The sequence below is a fragment of the Lynx canadensis genome, chromosome F1 (genome assembly GCF_007474595.2).
Source record: "Lynx canadensis isolate LIC74 chromosome F1, mLynCan4.pri.v2, whole genome shotgun sequence".
Lineage (NCBI taxonomy): Eukaryota > Metazoa > Chordata > Mammalia > Carnivora > Felidae > Lynx > Lynx canadensis.
The window spans coordinates 21217357-21243374 of record NC_044319.2 but is presented as its reverse complement, the minus strand read 5'-3'; the positions used below and the strand labels follow the sequence as shown (position 1 = coordinate 21243374).

The 26018-nt window shown below is 35.5% G+C and overlaps 1 protein-coding gene across 4 annotated transcripts; it reads right to left on the bottom strand.

Moving 5' to 3' along the window:
* Positions 1–22428, bottom strand: LOC115505520 (complement factor H-related protein 2-like). Of its 4 annotated transcripts, none has more exons than XM_030303162.1 (5): positions 22254–22428; positions 19342–19536; positions 17440–17616; positions 795–977; positions 1–355 (listed from the first exon to the last, which is right to left on the bottom strand). In XM_030303162.1, the coding sequence occupies exons 1-5, from the start codon at positions 22309–22311 to the stop codon at positions 147–149; spliced, it is 822 nt and encodes a 273-aa protein (XP_030159022.1). In that variant the 5' UTR covers positions 22312–22428; the 3' UTR covers positions 1–146. The 4 variants fall into 4 exon arrangements, with proteins under 4 accessions (XP_030159022.1, XP_030159023.1, XP_030159024.1 ...); XM_030303163.1 differs by having other exon boundaries at positions 17440–17568; XM_030303164.1 differs by having other exon boundaries at positions 17440–17520.
* Between the last annotated feature and the right edge of the window lie 3590 nt (positions 22429–26018).

Here is a 26018-nt window from a genome sequence, read left to right as displayed (position 1 = left end):
TGATAGCAACCACATATTATTTAACACAAATTCTGATTTATGAATAAAAATTGGTTAAGCAATAGTTGAAACAATAACTGAGAAGAACTGGATTCATAATGAAAAATTCAGAATAAATGTACATATTTTAATTTTAGGACTGCATTTTAGCCATTGTTTTTTACACAAGTGGGATATTCCAGTTTCCCTTCCTGACAGGTTATTCGAAATGTGTGATGTGGTGTCTTTTTATGATATCCACTTTTACATACAAATTCAATAATATCCCCTGTTTTAGAATAAAATTTTTTTTCATGTCTCCATCGTAACTGTATCTTATGTTTATCCATGACTTCTTCTGATATCACACATGCATCTGAAAGTATAAAAAAATGAACATAAAACATTAATTAGCATACAAATATTTTCCACAGAATCTCAGACTTTCAACTAGAATACTCTACATTCATCTAGGGCTTCATTCTCAAACCTTTCCAAGCCAACTCACTGAAAATCCGTCATGTAGATTTAAATCATTTTAAACAATTCAGGATATAAAAATGAGGTGCTGTGTTTAATGTGTAATAATTAAATATTATAATCTAAGATATCACAGGAAGAGCTTTGATTAAAGATCTTTTGTTGCTGTTATTGCTTGAACAAGAATTTTTCCAACTTTATTTTCTCACATGTTAATATTTGGTAGTCATTCAACGGAATGGTTGCTTGTTAATCCATGAAAATTCTACAAATACAAATTCTACAAATACATCATATTCATTACCCAGGATCTATGAGGATGTTAAAATATTTACCCAAGCACTTTGGTGGTTCTGACCACTGTCCATGACTACATATTATATTCTTGTTTCCCTGAAGTTCATAGAAGGACTGGCATTGGTACTCAACTAATGATCCTGGAGCATACGTTGATAATGGGAATGAGGTAATGTCTCCATTGTCGATAGGTGGAGGAGGCCCACATTTTCTTTTAGGGTCTAAAAAAACGTTGTTTGATTTATTGAAAGACCAAAGGAAAACACAGGTTAAAATAAAGGAATAAAAATATAGCTCAGTACGTAATATCAACACTTGTGATTTCTGATGACATAAATGATTCATTAAAGAAATTTTAATCACTTAAAATGACGGTTCCACTTTTAAGCCCTTCCTTTCACCCCACATGAAAGCATGCATAAAACATTAACAAATATGTCTCCTTTGCATTATTTCAGTATTAAAAATGCTTTTTTTAGAGAATGTATGCTAAACAGCTAGGTAACTTAGATGAAGAAATGTCCTTTTTTTAAAATATATACAACATATTGTAATGTCTATTGGATCTCTAGTCATTTTTTATTGATTTTTTCCATTTTTATTACAAAATAAATATCTATCCCTTTGATAAAATTCAAAGAATTACAAATTTGTATAATGTGAAAGGGAACTGCTGGCTTCCTAGTCTGGACATGATGAGGGAAAAACATTTCTGTGTATTCCTTCTGCTAAGTATGACTAAAAATCCTAAACATATTGTAAAAACCAACATAAGACATTGCCTAGGCCTAGCAAGACAGAGACATTTCTTACAATACCTGAATTATTTCCGAGAAACACCACAGAAGAAACCTAAAACCACCCCTTTCTCCATCTTGATCAGCGAAGGCCAAGTAAGGAGCCTAGACTTCTACCCACACTCCTAGGGAATAGGATACCCCTCCCCCTTCCCATGGTGTCAGTGGAGGCCAAGTGGGAAGCCTGAACTTGTACCCTGCATGATGGTAGAGAGGACCTAATAAATAAAATATTTCAATAAAATGCAGAATTTTGAAACATAATACCCCAAATGTCCAGAATACAATTGAAAATCATTCGTCAAAGCAAGGACCAGGAGAATCTCAAAAGAGAAAAGAAAATCAACAGAAAACCATACTGATATGACACAGATATTGGAATTGACAATGGTTTTTAAAAATTCAATAAAGCAATAAAAATATAGAGGAATTACAGAACTAAAAATATAACAGAATTCTTTTTTAAACTCACTGGATGGGGGCAACTGAGTGGCTCTATCAGTTAAGTGTCTGACTTTGGCTCATATCATGACCTCACGGTTCTCGTGAGCTCCAGTCTCACATCTGGCTCTGTGCTGACAGCTCAGAGCCTGGAGCCTGCTTTGGATCTTGTGTCTCCCTCTCTCTCTTCCCCTCCCCCACTCACATTCTGCCTCTCTATCTCTCTATCTCTCCCTCTTTCTCTCTCTCTCTCTCTCTCTCTCTCTCTAAAATAAACAATAAACATTAAAATATTTTTTCAATCCAAGATGTGGTCACCTCCATTTTATTTTGCACCTCATTTATAGCATTTTTTAGCTCCTCCTGACTGTTTCTTAGTCCCTTGATCTCTGTAGCAATAGATTCTCTGCTGTCCTCTATACTTTTTTCAAGCCCAGTGATTAATTTTATGACTATTATTTTAAATTCATTTTCTGTTATATTGCTTAAATCGTTTCTGATCTGTTCGTTAGCCGTCGCTACTTCCTGGAGTTTCTGAGAAACTTAACAGAAGTCCATGGGGGAAAGGAAGAAAAAAAAAAAGAGGTTAGAGAGGAAGAGAGCCAAAGCATAAGAGACTCTTAAAAACTGAGAACAAACTGAGAGTTGATGGGGGGTGGGAAGGGGGGGAGGGTGGGTGATGGATATTGAGGAGGGCACCTTTTGGGATGAGCACTGGGTGTTGTATGGAAACCAATTTGACAATAAATTTCATATTGAAAAAAATTTTTAAAAATCCAAACTCAAAAAAAATTTTTTTTAAATAAAATAAAAAGTAAAAAATAAACTCACTGGATGGGCTCAGTAATAGATTGCAGATGCAAGAAGGATAAATAAACTTGAATATACAGCAATACAAATTATTCATTTTGGAAGTAGACTGAAAAGAAGCAAACAAAAAAAATGGACAGAGCTTCAGGGACCTACGGGAAGATAGCAAAGAGTAGATACTGAGAAAAAGAAAGAGGAAGGGATTGGAAATGAAAAAATATTTCAAAAAATAATGGCTGAAAATTTCCCAAATTGGTCATAAGACATAAATGTATATACCAAAAAAGTTGAGAAATCTCCAAAAACATTGAACCCAAAGAAATTTATGCCAAGATACATCATAATCAAACTGCTGAAAACTATTAAGAAAAGGGGGAAAAAATACCAAAAGCAGCTAGATAGAAATTATGCAAACCTTTGGGAGAGAAAGGACTCAAATATCAGTGGGCTACTCATCTGTGACCATGGACCCAGGAAGAACTGTCAACCCCAAATTCTATACCCAGTGATACTATTCTGTAGGATTTAAGGGAGAAATGAAGACATTCTGAGACAAAGGAAAACAGAGAATTTGTCTTCAGCAGACTTGTCCTTGGAAGACTTTGAAATGAAGGGAAGAAGAATTAAGAATTAAGAATTCTTTGGAATTAAAACTTTGGAATGAAGGGAAAACAATGGAATTAGTAAAAATAGGGGAAATATAACAGACTATCTTTCTCCTAATTAGTTGGTTAAACTATGTTTGGTGTTTGTACAAAATTACATCATTTGATATTATTTGATATTTGAGCAAAACTATATCACATGATGATGTATGCATTGGAAATACTTAAGAACTTTAATGTGGGGAGAGTAAGTGGACCTATATGGAAGCAAGGTTTCTACATTTCACTTGATGTGATAAGATGTCAATACCAGGCAGAATGATAAGCTATATATGTGCATCTTAATATCTACAGCAACACTCATAAAACTATACAAAGAGATATGCTCAAAAACAATATAGAAATATCAAAATAAAATGAATTAAAATGTTCCAAAAAATCCACAGGGAAGGCAAGAAAACAGGAATTAGAGACACAGGAAACACACACAAAACAAACAAGAAAATGGCTTACATGGTGCCCCATCGATCAATAATGACTTTAAGTATAAATGGTTTAAATACTTCAGTTAAAAGACTGAAAATGGTAAAGTGGACATATAAACAAGACCCAACTGTATGGCATCTAAAAGAAACTCACTTCAAACATGGTAACATAGGTGGGCTCAAAGTAAAAGACTGGAAAATATATGTGGCAGGCAAAGGTTGATTTGAAAAACTACAAGTGGCTAATATAATATCTCCTTAGTTGGCTCCCTTTATTTCCTGAACTCTAAATATTAGTGTGTCCTATGACCAAGTTCTCAGACTTCTTTTTAGGTATACAGTAATTCCCTGGATAAGCTCAGCTAGTAATCTATCTTGAAATATAATCCACATGTTGAAGAAGCCCAAATTTATATCACATTCTATGATCACACACCAGCTGCCTATTTCATGTCTTCATGTCTCAAAGTGGAATTTCTTGGGCTGTCAAATGTACTTAAAGTATCTTTAAATACACTTATTCCTCAGGAAATAACTCTCTTAATGCTTATGATAGGAGAATTTTCCATGATTCCAACTGTTCTTTTAATCTGGACATTTTATAAAACAAATATACTATATTACTTAGTTCAGTCTGAAAAAAAAAACTGGATTTTAAGTACCATCATTTTATTTGTATTTTAAAGATATTCCATAAGAACTACTACATTACATATTTATAGCAACATATTTTATCTTTAATATGTTCTCTAAACTTTGGAGATGAAATAATAAATAATAAATATGGAATGATATAATCTTCTCTTTGAGTTTAGTAAAATAAATATTATAAATTATATAAACCTTAAGTGAATTTATAAACCACAAGAAAATTATTTTTAAAAGATTATTTGACATCAGAGTTTGGTTTATAGTCACCCTGTTTTTGAATTGTAATTTTGGCCCTTAGTAAAATAGATACAAGTAGTCAATTCCTTAAAGACTAAATCAAGAATTTATTTACTTTAATTAAGACTTGGACATATTTCATTTGAGGCAACATGTATGGACCTAAAGGGTATTACGCTATGTGAAATAAATCAGACTAAGAAAGACAATTACAATACTATTACACTCATGACCAGAATCTAAAAAAAAAAAAAAAAAAAAAAAAAAGATTAACAAACAAAAAGCAGAATCAGAACTATAAACAAAGAGGGCAAACTGATGGTTGCCAGAGGGAAGAGGAGTGGGAGGTTGGGTAAAAAGGATAAAGGAGAGAGGGAAATACACACATGCCTCCAGTTATGGAATAAGTAAGTCACAGGAATAAAAGGCAAAGCATAAGGAATACAGTCAATGACACTGTGAAAATAATGTAATGTGACAGATGATAGCTATACTTGTGAACATAGCATAATGTATAATCTTGTTAAATCTGTTAAATCACTTAGTTGTACTCCTAAAATTAATGTAACATTGTGTGTCAAGTATACATACATACATATATATAAAGTAGACTTTCTGTAGAAACTGACAAGGTGATGTTAAAACTCAAAGAAAATGGAAAACAGCTAGAAAAGCAAAAACAGTTTTAAAAATTAATGTTAGTTTTCTACTGCTGCTACAAAAGAAACCCATATATTCAGAGGATTAAACAATACTAACTTATTGGGCACCACTGGGGAGGCCATTATTCTGCCCTCCACAATTAAGAACAAATTGGAGGACTCTCACCACAGTAATCAAGGGAGGGCATAAAGATATGAGGATAAATATAAATATTAGTGTGAAAGACTAAAAGTACAGAAATTGACACAAACACACTTCTCCTATATTCAGTGGACTTTTGATAAATATGACAAGATATTCAGTGAGTAAAATGATACCACTCCCAGCAAAGTGGGTAAAACAACTGAAAATCTGTATGAGAAAAAAGAAAAAAAGATGAACCCTATTCCATACACAAAATACCTGTAAATCAATCACAGACATGAATGTAAAAGTACATATGTAAACTTTCTGGAAAAAAAAAAGTATGATAAATCTTTGCAACTTTGAAGTTGGAAAAAATGTCCTATGTAGATCACAAAATTAAAAAATTAAAAAATTGATCAACTTGTATTTCATTGAAAGTTAAGGCATATGTTCCTGTAAATAAACTATTTTAAACTCAAAAGATAAGACATAAAATGTGAAAAAAATGTTTGCAAATTACATACTTGATTAAACTAGTCAGGAAGAAATTAAAAAATGCTATAACCATGATGCTAAACTGACGGAATGTAATGAACACAAGGATGGAAGAAACAGAAACAAATAAGTGATATAGAAGATAAAACTGTAGAAAATAATGAAACTGAAAAGAGGGGAAGAAAAATATTAGATCATGAATGTAGACTTAGGGAACTCAGCAATTCCATAAAGCATAATAATATTCATATCATAAGAGTCCTGAAAGAAGAGAGGATAAAAGGGACAGAAAGTTGATTTGAGCAAATTATAGCTGAAAAGTTCCCTATTCTGAGGAAGGAAAAAGAGATCCAAATCCAGGAGGCACAGAACTCCCATCAAAATCAACAAAAGCAGGATAACATCAAGACATATTGTAGTAAAATTTGCAAAATACAGAGATAAGGAAAGAAACCTGAAATCAGCAAGGGAAAAGAAATTCCTAACCTACAAGGGAAGACAAATAAAGTTAACAGCAGATCTCTCCAAAGAAATGTGGCAGGCCACAAAGGAATGTCCTGATATATTCAACATGCTGAATGGGAAAAATGCACAGCCAAGAACACTTTGTCCAGCAAGGCTGTTATTCAGAATAGAAAGAGAGATAAAGAGTTTCCCAGACAAACAAAAACTAAAGAAATTCATGACCACTAAACCAGCCCTGCAAGAAATATTAAAGGAGACTCTTTGAGTGGGAAAGAAAGACCACAAGCAACAAAGATAGAAAGGAACAGACAAAATCTCTGGAAACATCAATTTCATAGGTAACACAATGACACTCATATCTCATATGAATGACACATTCATATCTATCGATAATCACTCTGAAGGTAAATGCACTAAATGCTCCAACCAAAAGAAATAGGGTACCAGAATGGATAAAAAAACAAGACCCATCAATATGCTGCCTACAAGAGACTCATTTTAGACCTAAACACACCTGCAGATAGAACAATCTATCATGCTAATGGAAGAAAGCCAGAGAAGAAAGCCAGAGAAGCCTTACTTATATCAGACAAACTAGATTTTGAACCAAAGACTGTAACAAGAGATGAAGAAGGGCACTATATCATAACAAAGGGTCTATCCAAAAAGATGATCTAACAATTGTAATTGTTTATACCCTCAACTTGAAAGCACCCAAGTGTATAAATCAATTCATCACAAATATAAACTCATTGATAATAATACAATAATAGTAGGGGACTTCAACACCCTACTAATAGAAATGGACAGATCATTTAAGCAGAAAATCAATGAGGAAACAATGACTTTGAATGACACACTGGTCCAGATGGACTTAACAGATTTATTCAAAACATTTCATCCTAAAGCAGCAGAATACACATTCTGCTCAAGTGTACATAGAACATTCTCCAGAATAGGTTACATATTGGATCACAAATCAGCCCTCAACAAGTAGAAAAAGATTGAGATCATTCTATACATATCTTCAGAACACAACACTATGAAACTTGAAATCAACCACAAGAAAAAAATTGGAAAGACCACAAATACATGGAGGTTAAAGAACATCCTACTAAACATGAATGTTAACAGGAAATTAAAGAGGAAATTAAAAAATACATGAAGCAAATGAAAATGAAAGCATGATAGTCCAGAACCTTTGGGATACACCAAAAGTGGTCATCAGAAGGAAGCAAGAAGTAAGAAAAGTCTCAAATACACAACCTAACCTTACACCTAAAGGAGCTAGAAAAAGAACAGCAAATAAAGAGTAAAGGAGCAGAAAAAGGGAAATAATAAAGATTAGAGCAGAAATAAATGATCATAGAAACAAACAAACAAAAAAACAGTAGAACGGATCAATGAAACTAGGAGCTCGTTCTTTGAAATAATTAGTAAAACTGATAAACCCACAGCCAGGCTTATCAAGAAGAAAAGAGAAAGGACCCAAAAAAATAAAATCATGAATGAAGGAGGAGAGATGACAACCAACACCACATAAATATTAATAGTTATAAGAGAATAGTATGAAAACTTATGTTTCAACAAATTGAGCAATCTGGAAGAAATGGATAAATTGTTAGAAACATGTAAATTACCAAAACTGAAACAGGAAGAAATACAAAATTTGAAAGACCCATAACCAGCAAAGAAATTGAATCAGTAATCAAAAATCTCCAAACAAACATAAAGTCCAGATGACTTCACAGGAGAATTCTACCAGACATTCAAAGAGTTAATACCTATTCTTCTCAAATTGTTCCAAAAAATAGAAAGACAACTTCCAAACTCATTCTACAAGGCCAGCATTATATCTTGATTCCAAAACCAGACAAAGACCCCACTAAAAAGGAGAATTACAGGCCAATATCCCTGATGAGCATGGATGCAAATATTCTCAACAAGATACCAGCAAATGGAATGCAACAGAACATTAAAATAATTATTCACCATGATCATGTGGGATTTATTCCTGGACTGCAGGACTGGTTCAATATTCACAAATCAATCAGTGTGATATACCACATTAATAAAAGAAAGGATAATAACCATATGATCCTCTCAATGGATGCAGAAAAAGCATTTGACAAAATACAGCAAGTTGGAGGAAAATACAGCATTTATTCTTGATAAAAACCCTCAGCAAAACAGCGATAGAGGGAATGTACCTCAACATCATAAAGGCTGTATATGAAAGCTAATATCATCATCAATAGGGAAAAACTTAGAGCTTTTCCTCTAAGGTCAAGAACAAGACAGGGCTGTCTACTCTCACCATTGTCATTTAACATAGTACTGGGAGTCTTAGCTTCATCAATCAGACAACGAAAAGAAATAAAAGGCAACCAAATTAGCAAGGAACAAGTCAAACTTTTACTATTTGCAGGTGACATGATATTCTATATATAAAACCTGCAAGACTCCAACAAAAAAATTTCTAGAACTGATACACAAACTCAGCAACATCCCAGGATACAAAATCAACATACAGAAATCTGTCGTATTTCTATACACCAATAATAAAGCAGCAGAAAGAGAAATCAAGGAATTGATCACATTTACAATTGCACCAAACACCATAAGGTACCTAGGAATAAACCTAACCAAAGAGGTAATAAAAGTTCTATACTCTGAAAACTATAGAACATTTATGAAAGAAATTGAAAAGGACACAAATAAATGGAAAAGCATTCCATGCTCATAGATTGGAAGAACAAACATTGTTAAAATGTCCAAACTACCCAAAGCAACTACACACTTAATGCAATCCCTATCAAAAGACCAGAGGATTTTTCACAGAACTACAGCAAACAACCCTAAAATTTGTATGGAACCACAAAAGACCCTGAATAGCCAAAGCAATCTCGAAAAAAAAAAGAAAAGCTGGAGATATCACCTTTCTGGATTTCAAGCTATAGTCATCAAGCTGTATCATCAAGACAGTGTGGTACTAGCACAAAAACAACACATAGATCAATGGAATAGAATAGAAAACCCAGAAATGGACTCACAATTCTATGGTCAAATAATCTTCAACAAAGCGAGAAGTAATATCTAATGGAAAAAAGATAGTCTTTTCAACACATGTTGTTGGGAAAACTGGACAGCAACATGCAGAAGAATGAAACTGGACCACTTTCTTACACTGTACACAAAAATAAATTCAAAATGGATGAAAGACCTAAATGGGAGACAGGAAATCATCAAAATTTTAGAGGAGAACACAGGCAGCAACCTCTTTAGCTTTCCATGTCTGGAAACTAAAGCAAAAATGAACTATTGGGACTTCAAGATAACGTTTCTATACAGCGAAGGAAATAATCAACAAAACTAAAAGGCAACCGACGAAATGGGAGAAGATATTTGCAAATGACATATCAGATAAGGGTTAGTATCCAAAATCTATAAAGAACTTATCAAACTCAACACCCAAAAAAGCAAATAATCCAGTTAAGAAATAGGCAGAAGACACGAGTAGACATTTTTCCAAAGAAGACATCCAGATGGCCCACAGACACATGAAAAGATGCTCAACACCGCTCATCATCAGGGAAACACAAATCAAAACCTCAATGAGATATCACTTCATATCTGTCAAAATGCCTAAAATTAACAACACAGGAAACAACAGATGTTGGCAGCAGATGTGAAGAAAGAGGAACCCTCTTACACTGTTGGTGGGAATACAAACAGTATGGAGGTTCCTCAAAACATTAAAAATAGAACTACCCTACAACCTAGCAATTGCACTATGAGTTATTTACCCAAAGGATACAAAATACTGATTCAAAGAGGCACATGTACCCCAATATTTATAGCAGCATTATCAACAATAGCTGAATTATGAAAAGAGCCCAAACATCCATCAACTGATGAATAAAGAGGAGGCTATATATATATATATATATATATATATATATATATATAATGCAATATTACTCAGCCATCAAAAATAATGAAATCTTGCCATTTGCAAGGATGTGGATAGAGCTAGACAGTATTATGCTATGTGAAATAGGTCAATCAGAGAAAAACAAATATCATATGATTTCATTCATATGTGGAATTTGAAAAACAATACAGATGAACATAGGGCAAGGAAAAAAAGAGAGAAGGAGGCAAACCATAAGAGACTCTTAACAATAGAGAACAAATTGAGGGTTGCTGGAGGGGAGACAGGTAGAAATTGGGCTAAATGAGTGATGGGTACGAAGGAGGGCACTTGTGATGAGCACTGGGTGTTATATGTAGTTGGTGAATCACTAAATTCTACTCCTGAAACCAATATTACACTATATGTTAACTAACTAGAATTTAAATAAAGACTTCAAAAAAAATGGCCAGTCTGGATTTCATCACAGGCTAAAAATCTGTTCCTGAAAATAAACTGTTAGAAACACAAAAGATAAGCCACAGAAAGCGAGAAGATATTTGCAAATTACATATCTGATAAAGGAATTATATCCCAACTATTTAAAGAACTATTACAAGTGAATTATAGAACAAACTATCCAATTAAAATTGGGGGGAAATTCAACATTTCACAAAAGAATATATACCAATGGTCAGCAGGAGTGCCTGGATGGCTTAGTCGGTTAGGTGTCCAACTCTTGGTTTTGGCTCAGGTCATTATCTCACAGTTTGTGGGTTCAAGCCTGGCATCGGGCTCTATGCTGACAGCTCAGAGCCTGGAGCCTGCTTCAGATTCTGTGTCTCCCTCTCTCTCTGCCCCTCTGCCTCTCTCTCTCTCTCTCTCTCTCTCTCTCTCTCTCTCTCTCTTTCTCTCTCAAAAACAAAATAAATAAATACATAAATAAACATTTAAAAATTTTTTTAAAAAAATAGGTCAACCATAATTGCCAAAACCTAAAGCGTTTTGTGGAAACATTCCAAAATTGTCTCTAGCTTGATTGGGATTGTGGCTATATACATGTAAACATTTGTCAAATCATTAGCCTGCACACACATATGTGTCAATCATATTGTATATAATTCATACCTGAAGAAAGATGATTTTTAAAATAAGCATGTGGAAACTAAACATATAGTTGTCAAAAAAATGTTTAAGTGATGTAATGACTAGAAGAAAAAAGCCAAAGCAATCTGTCTAAATAAAAAGTGAACATATATGGAATTATGAGAAAAATCAAGCCAAATAACAAGAAGCTCCAGACAGAACAGAAAGAAACTAAGACATAAAAACAAAAATAGCACAAGGAATGAGTGACATCGGCAAGATGGACAAAAAGAGATTCCTCATAAATCCCTCCTCCCAGTAATTACAATATGGCATCTGTCTACAGGCAAAGTGTCTTTTTTGGGAGATATGGGATCCAGGTAGGAGACTGTGAAACCCTGGTGCAGTCTAAGAACAAGGAGAGCTGTTTGAAAAGATAGCCTTCACCCAGGCAGCCAACTTACCAACCATCACCCCAGCTGGAATTGCAGAAACAGCTCCATAACCCTGAGAACTGGGCTACAGACCCATTTGACTTTGACCCTGTAACCAGCACCACCTGCCAAGGGACTTGGGAGGAGTCTCACCCACCCATGTGTAGAGTAATAGGTACACAGACTTTGGCCCTGGCTCTGGACCCTGAAGCAGCCTGAAGCAGCCAGCTCCTCTCAGTCACTCTAGGACCCCCTAGAGAACTCCAATTTCAACAATTAGGCCTAGATAAGAGAGCCTTTGTAGAAGTCCAGGAGTCAGACAGAGAAGTTCCAGCACATCGTTGCAGCAAAAGATCCAAGATTGGTTGTTTTGAAGTGGCTCAGTTTGGCTTTGCCATGATAAAGGAGTAAGTGTAAAGGGAGAGCCTCAGAATTTTATGCATTCAAATATAATTTCCCTGCTCTCATCACATAGTAGTAAACAATAACCCTGCCGCAATTCAATTCAGTATCCCTAGCCTGTGTACATAATCCACTTCTATGCCTGTTAGTTCAATGACATGAGACGCCCGAGATAACAGATTTACCATCAACTTCCAGTAAAAGGAAATATTGATTTGTCCTTGGTGAAGGCATTATATCTTATGACCTACCTTCTAAACCAGCAGAGTACAAACTTGCAAGCCCAGAGAAAGAATGTTAGTGATTAAACATCTTAACGGATGCAGATAAGGTGATAATTGAATACAATACAACAAATATTTGGTCAAAAAAGAAAATATAATAAACGAAATTCTTATAAACACAAATAGAAGAGAATTTCTTTAAGCAAACAAAAAAGAGCTGTAAGATATTATGCTACCAATATGCACAATTCCAATTTACTTGCCACATGTTAATAGTTGTGATATGATTTATAACAAATATATAGTTTTTGACCCCACATCTGGCATAGAGCTCCTAATATTAAGCCAATTCCTAAATGATTGGAATTTCCTAAGTGATGAGTGTGATAAAGGTATCTTTAGTTATGTAAATGAGGTGTCTTTTGTAAATACCAAGGATGGGGGCTGGTTGCCCAAGGAGTCAGCCCTGTCTTTAGAGAGTTGGAACTAGCAGTCCTACCATCCTGACCCCCAGGGAGAGGAGAGGGGCTGCAGGTTGAATCAATTGCCAATAGCCAATGATTTAATCAACCCTGCCTATGTAATGAAGCCTCCATAATAATCCAAATGGACAGGGTTTTGAGAGCTTCTGGGATGGAGAGCACATGGAGGTGCCAGGAGGGTGGTGAACTCAGAGAGGGCGTGGGAGCTCCACACCCCTTACCACATATCTCGCCCTGTGCATCTCTCATCTGGCTATTCCTGTAATAGCTTTTTGTAATAAACTAGTAACCTAGTAAACAAAATGGGTTTTGTTCTGTTGTTTTTTTTTTAATTCTGTGAGCTGCTCTAGTAAATTAATTGAATCAGAGAAGGTCATAGGAACCTCTGATTTATAGCTATTTGGTTAGAAGCACAGCAGACACACTGAACTAGCAATTGGCTTGTGAAGGGAATGGGGGCAGTCTTGTAGGACTGAGCCCTTAATCTGTGGGATTTTATGCTATCTCCAGGTAGGTAGTGTCAGAATTGAGTTGAATAATAGGACACCTTCCTGGTGTCAGATAATTGCTTGGTGGTGTGGAAAAAACATACACATCATAATAGAAAAGATTATCATACGAGTTGAATAGCAAATTTCAGTTAGGATTACAATAAGACTTATCTTCAGTGGACGTAAGGTAAAAGGCATATATGATAACTGAAAATATCAGCTTTACAATTTGCTTTTGCACAGTTAAAATAAAGCTAGTTTTCTCGTCTCCCTTTGTTTCCTTTCTATATACCATCCACTCCTGACGGACGAGGGAGCATAACGCAAGCTGAGGGCAAAGTACAAGCTACCACCACCACTGCCACCCCCACCCCACCCCCACCCCACCCCCAGCCAAGTAGAATATGAGTGATATTCCTCGGACACTCCTGGCTACCCAAGAACAAAGGAAAGGGGGTTAAGTGCTTGCCGTGTGACGTGGGAAACTAAGGCAAATGAAAAATTAAATTCCTTTACTGCCTACAGCCTATTCACAAGTCCTTGAAACAGGCAGAGTGACCTCGCTCTGGGAGCCCAGCTGCCTTGACGATGACACTTTGCTAGGGGCAAAAGGGAATATTGGCTTAACATTATCCTGACCCCCCAGGAACCTATAAGTCTACTTTAAAATATAAAAATTCCTTTGGAAACTTCCTTTATCTCAACTCCCCCAAGGTATATTCTGGCAACCATACTCCAAGCTTATGGCCTCCTGATATACATCTGAAGGGTCTCATGACTGAGGTTTTACTAAAAGGTAATAAAAAACATTTTCCTGACAACACCTAGCCCCTCAAGGTCTTGGAAACCTTGCTTCCAAAATAACTTAGAGACTTACTCTATCCCTAACCCCCTCCCAACCTGACGGTATATAATCAATTACCCATCACAACCCCAGTGCAGCTCTTTCTGCCCAAGGGTCCTGTCCTGGTGCTTTCATAAAATCACCTTTTTGCACCAAAGATGTCTTCAAGAATTCTTTCTTGGCCGTCAGCTCCAAACCCTAGCATCACGCCAAAACCCCATCACTGACAACTGACCTTGTCAGAGTACTCAAACTGTGCCACCTTTGAAAAGTATTATCATAAACCATACTTTGATTTGCTTCTTTTAATGTATTGCTATATTATGTGAAATTAGTAGGGATTATATACAAAATATCCTATATATCTAAGAAGCAGCACAATATGTAATATCAACACTTGTGTGATTCTGAGGAAAGAAAGAATTCATTGGTGAAATTTTAATCGTATCCTTCGACACTGAAGGAGAAATGAAGACATTCTCCAATAAACAAAAGCTAAGAGAATTTGTTACAAGTAGACATGACCTCCAAGAAATGTTGAGGGCTGAAGTATAAGGACATCGGACAGTAACCTGAAGCTAAATGAAGACATAGAGCACAATGGTAAAGGTCACTATTGGGCAACTATAGGCAATAAAAATAAACGTAAAAGCCATTTTTATTATATTTATGCTTTTAAATTCTTTTTCTTGGGCACCTGGCTGGCTCAGTTGGCTGAGTGTCCAAGTCTTGATTTTTGCCTCCGGTCATGATCTCACAGTTGTGGGATCAAGCCCCACATCAGGCTCTGTGCTGAGCCTAGAGTCACCATGCTATCCATTAGATCTCCAGAACCGATTCATCTCCTAACTGGAAGTTTGTACACCTTGACCAACATCTCCCCATTTCCCTCAACCCCCCGTCCCTGGCAGCCACCATTCTTTCTGTCTCTATGAGTTTGGCTTTTTTAGATTCTACCTATGCACGAGATCATAGAGTATTTGTGTTTCTCTATTTAACTTAGTTCACATAGCACAATGCCCTCAAGGTCCATGCATATTGTTGCAAATGGCAGGATTTCCTTCTTTTTTGTGGGTGAATAATGCTCCATTATATGTCACATTTTCTTTATTCATTCATCCATGAGTGGAAATTTACATAACTCCTACCTCTTGAAAATTATAAATACTGTTGGTATGAACATGGGGGTGCAGACATCTCTTCAAGATCATAACTTCATTTCCTTTGGATATATACCCAGTAGTGGAATTACTGCATCATATGGTATTTCTGCATTTAATTTTTGAGGAAACTCCATACTCTTTTCCATAGCAGCTATACTAATTTACATTCCCAACAGTACATAAGTTTCCCTTTTCTCCACATCCTCGCCAACATTTGTTATCTCTTGTGTTTTTGACAATTATCATTCCACCAAGAATGAGATTTCATTGTGGCTTTATTTTCAGAGTTTTTCTGTGTGTGAACAAGTTGTCAGACCCACCTTGTATACATATTGTTTATTTCCATAAAAAGATATATATTTTTTTCTCCCCTGGAGTTTAAGATTCTTCTCATTTTTTTTGTTTTCCATTTACTTAAAAGTATAGTTAACATATTATAATATTCAGCCTGTATCAGACAGTCCAATTCTCTCTTTTTCTACATTGCAAATAACATAAACTAAAGCCCCAGAAAAATACTTCTTTTCTCCATTTCATCGTACCCCAGAACATGCCACATCTAGATTCTCCTAACTGGCCTTCCTCCTTTCTCTTCTTAATCACTCCAGATTCATTTTCAAAATAGCAATCATAATGATCTTGTTTAAAACTCATTTTGTGTCACTTGCCTGCTTAAAATCTCCCAGAGGCCTCTAATTGCACACAGGCTAAAATCTGCAATATATATTATAGCCTATAACTTTTAAATTAATTAATCCAACACTTTGCCTCATAGTGGGCCAGCCACATTGGCCTCCTTGTTTTGCTTCAGTGAGTCCAAATCTTTTGATGCCTCAATGCTATTTCACCTCTCCAGATGCCATCCTGAAGGTCGGAAAAGATTCGAAAACTATCATATGTAAAATGTGCCCTTCCTCAGGTCACTATTAATATTATATTTTATAATGTACATGACTTTTAATCTTTAACTTTCTATTTTTTTATTTTTAAAATTATTATTATTATTACTCCTGGTTTTCCACTTGACATAATAGGCTATGAATAAAGAGATACTGACTCTTGTAGAGTATTGATCTCCAACAATTTTGGTAGTGCTTGGCATATAAATGTTCACAATAAATACTGATTAGATGAATTAATGATGAATGGGAAAATAAGTAGGGCTAGAATAGACACTGTTCCCTTAGAGTCTTTGACAATGCTTTAGGAATCTTATTATTTCTGAGACCCCTATGCACATTCAGCAACTGTTTTGTTTCCATTAAAAGTATGAGAAACTCCAACTCAACTTCAGCTCCAATATATTCCTATTTTCGACATTTTTTTTTATGAAGGAGATTTCTATGTTGTAAGTTATACCCTAGAAACCTAAATTTCAGAAGTACAAAGTTCTAACAATGTGGAAATTATCAATACACTGGTGCTTCTCTTTAAATGATGTAAATTTAGCATTTGCCAAAAAAGATAAATGCCAACTAGCATTTAGCAGTAAGATTTCCTAGCAATAAGATTTTGCACATGTGGAATTCTAACTATTACACCTTGCAAAATCGAATTTATTCTCATGTTGTGTCAACTGATTTTGCATAATTTCATTATAAACATTAAATTTGTGTCACTAAAACATTAAAGTATCTACGAAAATTTTCATTATGCTCTTGACCAGTGTTTCCTAATATTGCCTACATTGAATTCATGTAAAGACAAAATGATTTTCTAGGATTATCCAGAGACTTTCATATCTACTCAGACACAACGGAAACCCTAAAACTAAAAAGGCAAAAATAGCAACAACAGCAACACTGCATATGTTTCATGATGTTACTTCTTTCTAAAATAAAAAAGAATACAGGATCCCAAAAGACTTACCTGTCGAACTGCATTTAGGAGGGATGGACCAGCCACTCTCTGTACATGTGATGTTGCTCTGATTATTTAAAAGGCGATAATCTGTATCACAGACAATTTTTGCAGTGTCACCTTCCTGGTGTGTTTGTCCTGAAGAGGCAGAATGACCATTTTCCACCCAAGGGAAAAAGCACTGTCCTAAAGACCCAAAAGGTAACTAATATAAATCTTGCAATGAAGGAATATTATATTTTGCAAGCTTCAAAAGAGAAACCACACACAAAAATTCGTTTCTTAAAAATGAGTTCATGCAAGTTAAAAATATTAATATGTAACGTCATCAATCATCATGTGTATGTATAAAACACTCTACACTTGTAAAATTCCTTTAGATATCAGAAAAGTTAGTTTTGGTTTCTCATTTGATTATCTAAATTGCTTCCTGAAGGAGGAGATGACTTTTATCTCCTGTGCCTTTTTTGCTTTTCTCTTTGATGACTCTGTCTTCTTCATGACTCTGCTTTTCTCTGTGCTCATTGAGAGAGGAGGGCAGATGTAATTTTAAAAAACAAAGATGTGAGGGGTGCCTGGGTGGCTCAGTCCAACTTCAGTTCAGGTCATGATCTTGTGGTTTGTTAATAAACCCTGTGTGGGGCTCTGCGTGGACAGCTCAGAGCCTGGAGCCTGCCTCAGATTCTGTGTCTCCCTCTGTCTCTGTGCCTCTCCCGCTTACATTCTGTCTCTGTCTCTCTCTCAAAAATAAGTAAATGTTAGGGGCGCCTGGGTGGCGCAGTCGGTTAAGCGTCCGACTTCAGCCAGGTCACGATCTCGCGGTCCGTGAGTTCGAGCCCCGCGTCAGGCTCTGGGCTGATGGCTCGGAGCCTGGAGCCTGTTTCCGATTCTGTGTCTCCCTCTCTCTCTGCCCCTCCCCCGTTCATGCTCTGTCTCTCTCTGTCCCAAAAATAAATAAACGTTGAAAAAAAAATTTTTTTTAAAATAAGTAAATGTTAAATAATTTTTTTAAAAAGATGTGATTAACAAAAAGCACAAAATTAAGGATAATAGTAAAATTCTTCTTGGATATTCAAAGAAACAGCACATTTTGAATCTGATATTACACATAAAAATAAACTCTCTTGAGAAAACCTACAGTCATACAATTACCAATGAGTGTGTTTAAATACTAGCAGTTAACAGTATTGACCACCAGTATTTAAAATGAAAAGATTTATAAATGGCTTTTATGATGTTTAAGTATGTTCCTTCTATCCCGACTTTCTCGAGGGTTTTTATTAAGAAAGGATGCTGAATTTTGCCAAATGCTTTTTCTGCATCGATTGACAAGATCATATGGTTCTTATCTTTTCTTTTATTAATGTGATGTATCACATTGATTGATTTGCGAATGTTGAACCAGCCCTGAGAAACTTAACAGAAGACCATGGGGGAGAGGAAGGAAAAAAAAAGAGGTTAGAGAGGGAGGGAGCCAAAACATAAGAGTCTTAAAAACAGAACAAACTGAGGGTTGATGGGGGGTGGGAGGGAGGGAAGGGTGGGTGATGGCTATTGAGGAGGGCACCTGTTGGGATGAGCACCGGGTGTTGTATGGAAACCAATTTGACAATAAATTCCATATTTAAAATAAAATAAAATAAAATAAAATAAAATAAAATAAAATAAAATAAAATGAAAAGGTTTAGAAAAAAGTTTGTATCTTGTTTTTTTTCTGATTTGATTTCCACAAACAGTTTCTTATAAAAGGAGGAAAGACTACCTTGTCTTTGCTGATTGGTTCCTCCAGCCCCTGATTCTGTGATTGTCTAATTGTTCTGTGATTCTGTGATCTACCCCCTGGCATCCACTTCTCCACTCACTGAACACACTAAATAATTCATCCAGATAATAACCAGGGTATTTACTCACTGATACACTTTGGTGTTGGTGACCATCCTTCCTCTGTGCAGGTTATTTTAGTCCAGAGAGATTGTGAAGGAGACGCAAAGCTGTGATCACACGAGTAGTAGAAATACTTTCCCAGAGCAACTGGGAAGTTGTGTTTATATCTGTCTTCATCATATATGTTTCCATGTTTTATTTCTGGAAAACCACAAGTTCTTCCTTAAGAAAAAAAAATAGTATCATAGATGAATGAGTAATTCTAATAATCACATTGATGACTTTATGATTCTATTTAAGTTAATTGTTCCACTTGTATTTGTGATTCAAGAGCTGGGGCAGTCTATAACTAAGAATACAAAGGTATTTGAGGTGTTTGTGTTGTTTGAGTTCTTCAGAAGTATTTCCAAGATTAAGATCACACAGAAGAAGTAAACACTGAGAAAAAGAATAAAAGTAGGTCTATCCACTAAGCTTCCCAGGTCTAAGAACTTTGCTTCTGGTGGGATGCTCAAACTCTTTGCAGTTCTCCACTCATTTCCGATGTCTCTTCTTCCTGTGTCTCATGCATACCTCCCCTCAGAAACCTTAGCCATTTCCACCCCTCTTCTCCTACTCTAGGCAACACATTATACATAGGATATATAAACATGTATGCATATAAAACTATAATTATAAACTGGGTGTCCTAAATAACAGAAATTTATTTTCTTGTAATTCTAGAAGCTAGAAGTCCGAGATCTGGTATCAGCAGGAATGGTTTCTTCTGTGGCATCTCTCCCTGGTTTGTAGATGGTCTCCTTTCCCTGTGTCTTCACATCTTCTTCTCTTTGTGTCCTAATTTCCTAATTTGCTCCTGTTATATGAACACCAGTTTTATTGGGTGAGGGCCCACCCTAATGACCTTGATTTAACTTAACTTCCCCTTTAAAGACCCTGTCTCTGTATACTGTCACTCTTAAGTCCTGGGAGTTAGGATTTCAGCATCGGAATCTTGCAGAAACACAATGCTACCCGTGCCACTAAACACACAAAGATGTATTCTATCTATGAAACAGTCTGCTTCCACCAAACGGGTTCATGTCTCCTTTGAGAAACATTGGTACAACCCAAATTTACAGGGCATTCTTCTTAAAGGTACTTTCAGAAAAGAGTTACTGAGTGAGGATAGTTTTAAACTGGACAGGACCCTTTGTTGTATTGTTCTTATTTCTGTTGATAGGAAAAGAAGTTGCCTGAATATAGTCTTAAATAGCATCTAGAACTCAGTGTGGGGCAAATTACGAAAATAAATTCTAGTAAATTCAGGAGTAAAGCATAGTGATTTATGTCCTACTCACAAATGCTGTAATGAAGTACCCTAAAGCACATTAGAGATTTCATTTACAATAATCTGGAAATGAGAGGCTTTGCTTTTAAAAGAAATCAGAGACTTTAAAAAGATATCATAATGAAAAATTTATAAAGATGTTAAGGAAGGAGAAAAATGTAGTTATACAAATAAAAATCTTAAAGATTTTACACATGCAAGAGAAAGCTATTAGAACTAATACACAAAAAGAAATTGCTCTCTAAAGACAAGCTTAAAAAGCTACCAATTATATTTGTTATGTCATAAGATGTAATTTTTAATACATAAGGATTGTATTCAGAGATATAATCTAGAAAATATATTACTCCAAAGGTGAAAACAAATCAGTGCTACAGTTAATGCTCTGAAAATTTTTATTTATTTACTCAATACTTACCAGTGGACTCAGAAATATAAATTAAAATTTATTGTCTTAATGCTAATTTTGTTGAAATATTAAATTGATTATAATTGCTTACCACAGCTTTATTAAGGTATAATTGAAATATGGTAAACTGCATATATTTGAAATGTCTGATTTAATAAGTTCTTTCACATGAATGAATTGGGATAGAGGTTTTCTCCAAATAAAACATCAATTACTTTATTTTACTAAACTACTAGCTTAGGACAAATACTTATTCCATTCTGTAAAGACAGATATTTTTAGGTTTTAGGTAGTTTTTAAAAATTAAATATCCACATATTGTGAATAATAGCACAGGCTTTCCTACTTGTTCAAATCCAAAATATTTTAGAATGACTTTATCCCAACCAAAAAGTGTCGTTTTGTATTGAGAGAAATTACTATTAAGTGTTGATTGTTACTGATTAATTCATATTTTAAGTGAACCTCAATAGTTGAAAAATATGACAAATATTTTACTTCCCCTAAATTTAAGCAGTTTTGACATATGAATTCATCATATACAAGATTATATATCATCATATACAAGATTATATATCATCATACACAAGATTATGAAGATATCCATTGCTCCCAAAGGTTTTCTTGCATTAAAACAAGAAACCTTGGGCCGTCTGTGTGGCTCAGTCAGTTAAGTGTCTGACTCTTGATTTCAGCTCAGATCATGATCTCACGGTTTGTGAGTTCAAGCCCTGCATAGGGCTCTGCACTGACAGTGTGGAGCTTGCTTGGGATTGTCTATCTCCCTCTCTCTCTGCCCCTCTCCTGTTTGTGGCCTCTCTTTCTCAAAATAAATAAACTAAAAAAAATAAATAAATAAATAAAATAAATTAAAAAAGAAACCTCCATATATTTATTTTGAAGTCAGCACCTCACTTTTCTTGTGACATATTGCCTAAAGTTGTGTGAGCATACTCACATATCTCCACATTGAGAGTCCTTTTTCTGACAAACTTAGGAAAAAGAAAACAGAATTTATTTTATTTTCCCCTTAGATAAACACGAGGTAATTTTCCTATAAAGTTATATCCCATTATGGTGTCACAATACAGACTATTTTAACTAGTAAATTCATTAAAAAATACAGACACATGAAACTAGATACGATATGAAGTCACATTTAAGAAGGAAATCGAGTGTTCAGATGTCTTTTCAACTTACCTTGTCCATGAGCACAGGAAACCCACAAGGTGAGAATGATACTGATTAGTAACAGCATGTTAGTTATTCCCAATGGTGTATCAATACAAATATTCCAGTTGTGCTGTTTGTGGTTTTAAATCTGTTCTGTTAGCAGTTACCGAGTGTGACCCTGAATTTAAGTGCACTACCATGAAGCTCGTCAATTGAGGTTACTTAGTAAATATCAAAGTTCAACGAAGTTTGCAAAGTCTCTCAATTCCTATTAGTGGTTTCACAATAATTTCTTGAATTCATTCCCTGATATGTACTTGTACGACTTTATTTAGGGACAGTAACAGGTTGGACCCAAAAGTGAGAAAACACTAAACTTTAAATAAACACCTATTTGCAAATATCTTTTCCCATTCCGTTGGTTGCCTTTTCGTTTTGTTGGTTGTTTCCTTTGCTGTGCAGAAGCTTTTTATCTTCATAAGGTCCCAGTAATTCACTTTTGCTTTTAATTCCCTTGCCTTTGGGGATGTGTCGAGTAAGAGATTGCTACGGCTGAGGTCAGAGAGGTCTTTTCCTGCTTTCTCCTCTAAGGTTCTGATGGTTTCCTGTCTCACATTTAGGTCCTTTATCCATTTTGAGTTTATTTTTGTACATGGTGTGAGAAAGTGGTCTAGTTTCAACCTTCTGCATGTTGCTGTCCAGTTCTCCCAGCACCATTTGTTAAAGAGGCTGTCTTTTTTCCATTGGATGTTCTTTCCTGCTTTGTCAAAGATGAGTTGGCCATACGTTTGTGGGTCTAGTTCTGGGGTTTCTATTCTATTCCATTGGTCTGTGTGTCTGTTTTTGTGCCAATACCATGCTGTCTTGATGATTACAGCTTTGTAGTAGAGGCTAAAGTCTGGGATTGGGATGCCTCCTGCTTTGGTCTTCTTCTTCAAAATTCCTTTGGCTATTCAGGGCCTTTTGTGGTTCCATATGAATTTTAGGATTGCTTGTTCTAATTTCGAGAAGAATGCTGGTGCAATTTTGATTGGGATTGCATTGAATGTGTAGATAGCTTTGGGTAGTATTGACATTTTGACAATATTTATTTTTCCAATCCATGAGCAGGGAATGTCTTTCCATTTCTTTAAATCTTCTTCAATTTCCTTCATAAGCTTTCTATAGTTTTCAGCATACAGATCCTTTACATCTTTGGTTAGATTTATTCCTAGGTATTTTATGCTTCTTGGTGCAATTGTGAATGGGATCATTTTCTTTATTTGTCTTTCTGTTGCTTCATTGTTAGTGTATAAGAATGCAACTGATTTCTGTACATTGATTTTGTATCCTGCAACTTTGCTGAATTCATGTATCAGTTGTAGCAGACTTTTGGTGGAGTCTATCAGATTTTCCATGTATAATATCATGTCATCTGCAAAAAGCGAAAGCTTGACTTCATCTTTGCCAATTTTGATGCCTTTGATTTCCTTTTGTTGTCTGATTGCTGATGCTAGAACTTCCAGCACTATGTTAAACAACAGCGGTGAGAGTGGGCATCCCTGTCGTGTTCCTGATCTCAGGGAAAAAGCTCTCAGTTTTTCCCCGTTGAGGATGATGTTAGCTGTGGGCTCTTCATAAATGGCTTTTATGATCTTTAAGTATGTTCCTTCTATCCCGACTTTCTCAAGGGTTTTTATTAAGAAAGGGTGCTGGATTTTGTCAAAGGCCTTTTCTGCATCGATTGACAGGATCATACGGTTCTTCTCTTTTTTGTTGTTAATGTGATGTATCGGACAAAGGGCTAGTATCTAAAATCTATAAAGAGCTCACCAAACTCCACACCCGAAAAACAAATAACCCAGTGAAGAAATGGGCAGAAAACATGAATAGACACTTCTCTAAAGAAGACATCCAGATGGCCAACAGGCACATGAAAAGATGTTCAGCGTCGCTCCTTATCAGGGAAATACAAATCAAAACCACACTCAGGTATCACCTCACGCCAGTCAGAGTGGCCAAAATGAACAAATCAGGAGACTATAGATGCTGGAGAGGATGTGGAGAAACGGGAACCCTCTTGCACTGTTGGTGGGAATGCAAATTGGTGCAGCCGCTCTGGAAAGCAGTGTGGAGGTTCCTCAGAAAATTAAAAATAGACCTACCCTATGACCCAGCAATAGCACTGCTAGGAATTTATCCAAGGGATACAGGAGTACTGATGCATAGGGGCACTTGTACCTCAATGTTCATAGCAGCACTCTCAACAATAGCCAAATTATGGAAAGAGCCTAAATGTCCATCAACTGATGAATGGATAAAGAAATTGTGGTTTATATACACAATGGAATACTACGTGGCAATGAGAAAAAATGAAATACGGCCTTTTGTAGCAACGTGGATGGAACTGGAGAGTGTGATGCTAAGTGAAATAAGCCATACAGAGAAAGACAGATACCATATGGTTTCACTCTTATGTGGATCCTGAGAAACTTAACAGGAACCCATGGGGGAGGGGAAGGAAAAAAAAAAAAAAGAGGTTAGAGTGGGAGAGAGCCAAAGCATAAGAGACTGTTAAAAACTGAGAACAAACTGAGGGTTGATGGGGGGTGGGAGGGAGGGGAGGGTGGGTGATGGGTATTGAGGAGGGCACCTTTTGGGATGAGCACTGGGTGTTGTATGGAAACCAATTTGTCAATAAATTTCATATATATATAAAATAAATAAATAAATAAATAAATAAATAAACACCTATTGAATGAGCACTGGGTGTTGTATGGAAACCAATTTGTCAATAAATTTCATATATATATATAAATAAATAAATGAATAAATAAATAAATAAACACCTATTGAAAATTGGTAAGGCTCTTTCTCAACCAGATGAATCATATGCAAATAACTGAGTCTCTGTCATTGTATTTTTCTCTTGTCCTTTACTTACCCTCATTATGTAATTAATTAGGGGTCTATGAAAACCAGTGTGCATTTGGACCCTATTCCATTATCTATATTTTCTTATGCTTAGGGGAACACCGCTTGACTTTTAAACTCACATTAGATTACACTACTGAGTACAAAAGTTTCAGCATCTTCTTGGCATTTAAATATCCTTTAACCAACATGCTTTGAGGCACCTTTTATTTTAGGGTACAATATATTCAGAGGCATGCAGTGATATCCCTTTTGTTTTAGGAACATAACTCAAATGCCCTCACAGCTGTCCTTTCACTGATTTATTAATTGCATTTGTTCTGATTTTTTAGATATACATGCATATTTACATATATATAGCTAATTATATTTGCCATCTTCAAAGATACAATTACTTAATATAAGAGCATTGTTTTCAAACAGATAATTAATATGGAAAATATAGTATTACTATAAAGGAGGAGAAAATAAATCAGTCATCACTGTCATAGAGTTAATGCACTGAAATTTATTTATTTCCTTACTATAACTACATGGTTTTAAATATTAAATAGTTTAATAATATATACAACTAATACTTCCAGAATACCAAAATAGCTTATATTAAAGTGAACCTCGGGGTGTCTGGGTGGCTCAGTCAGTTAAGCGTCTGACTCTTGGTTTCGGCTCAGGTCATGATCTTACCGTTCGTGAGTTTGAGCCCCACATCGGGCTCCATGCTGACACTGGAGCCTGCTTGGAATTCTGTCTCCCTCTCTCTTTCTGCCCCTCCCCTGCTCACTCTCTGTGTCTCTCTCTCTCAAAAATAAACAAATAAACTTAAAAAATAATAAAGTGAACCTCCTACAAATAACAGATATAAACTCGGCACAAATTACA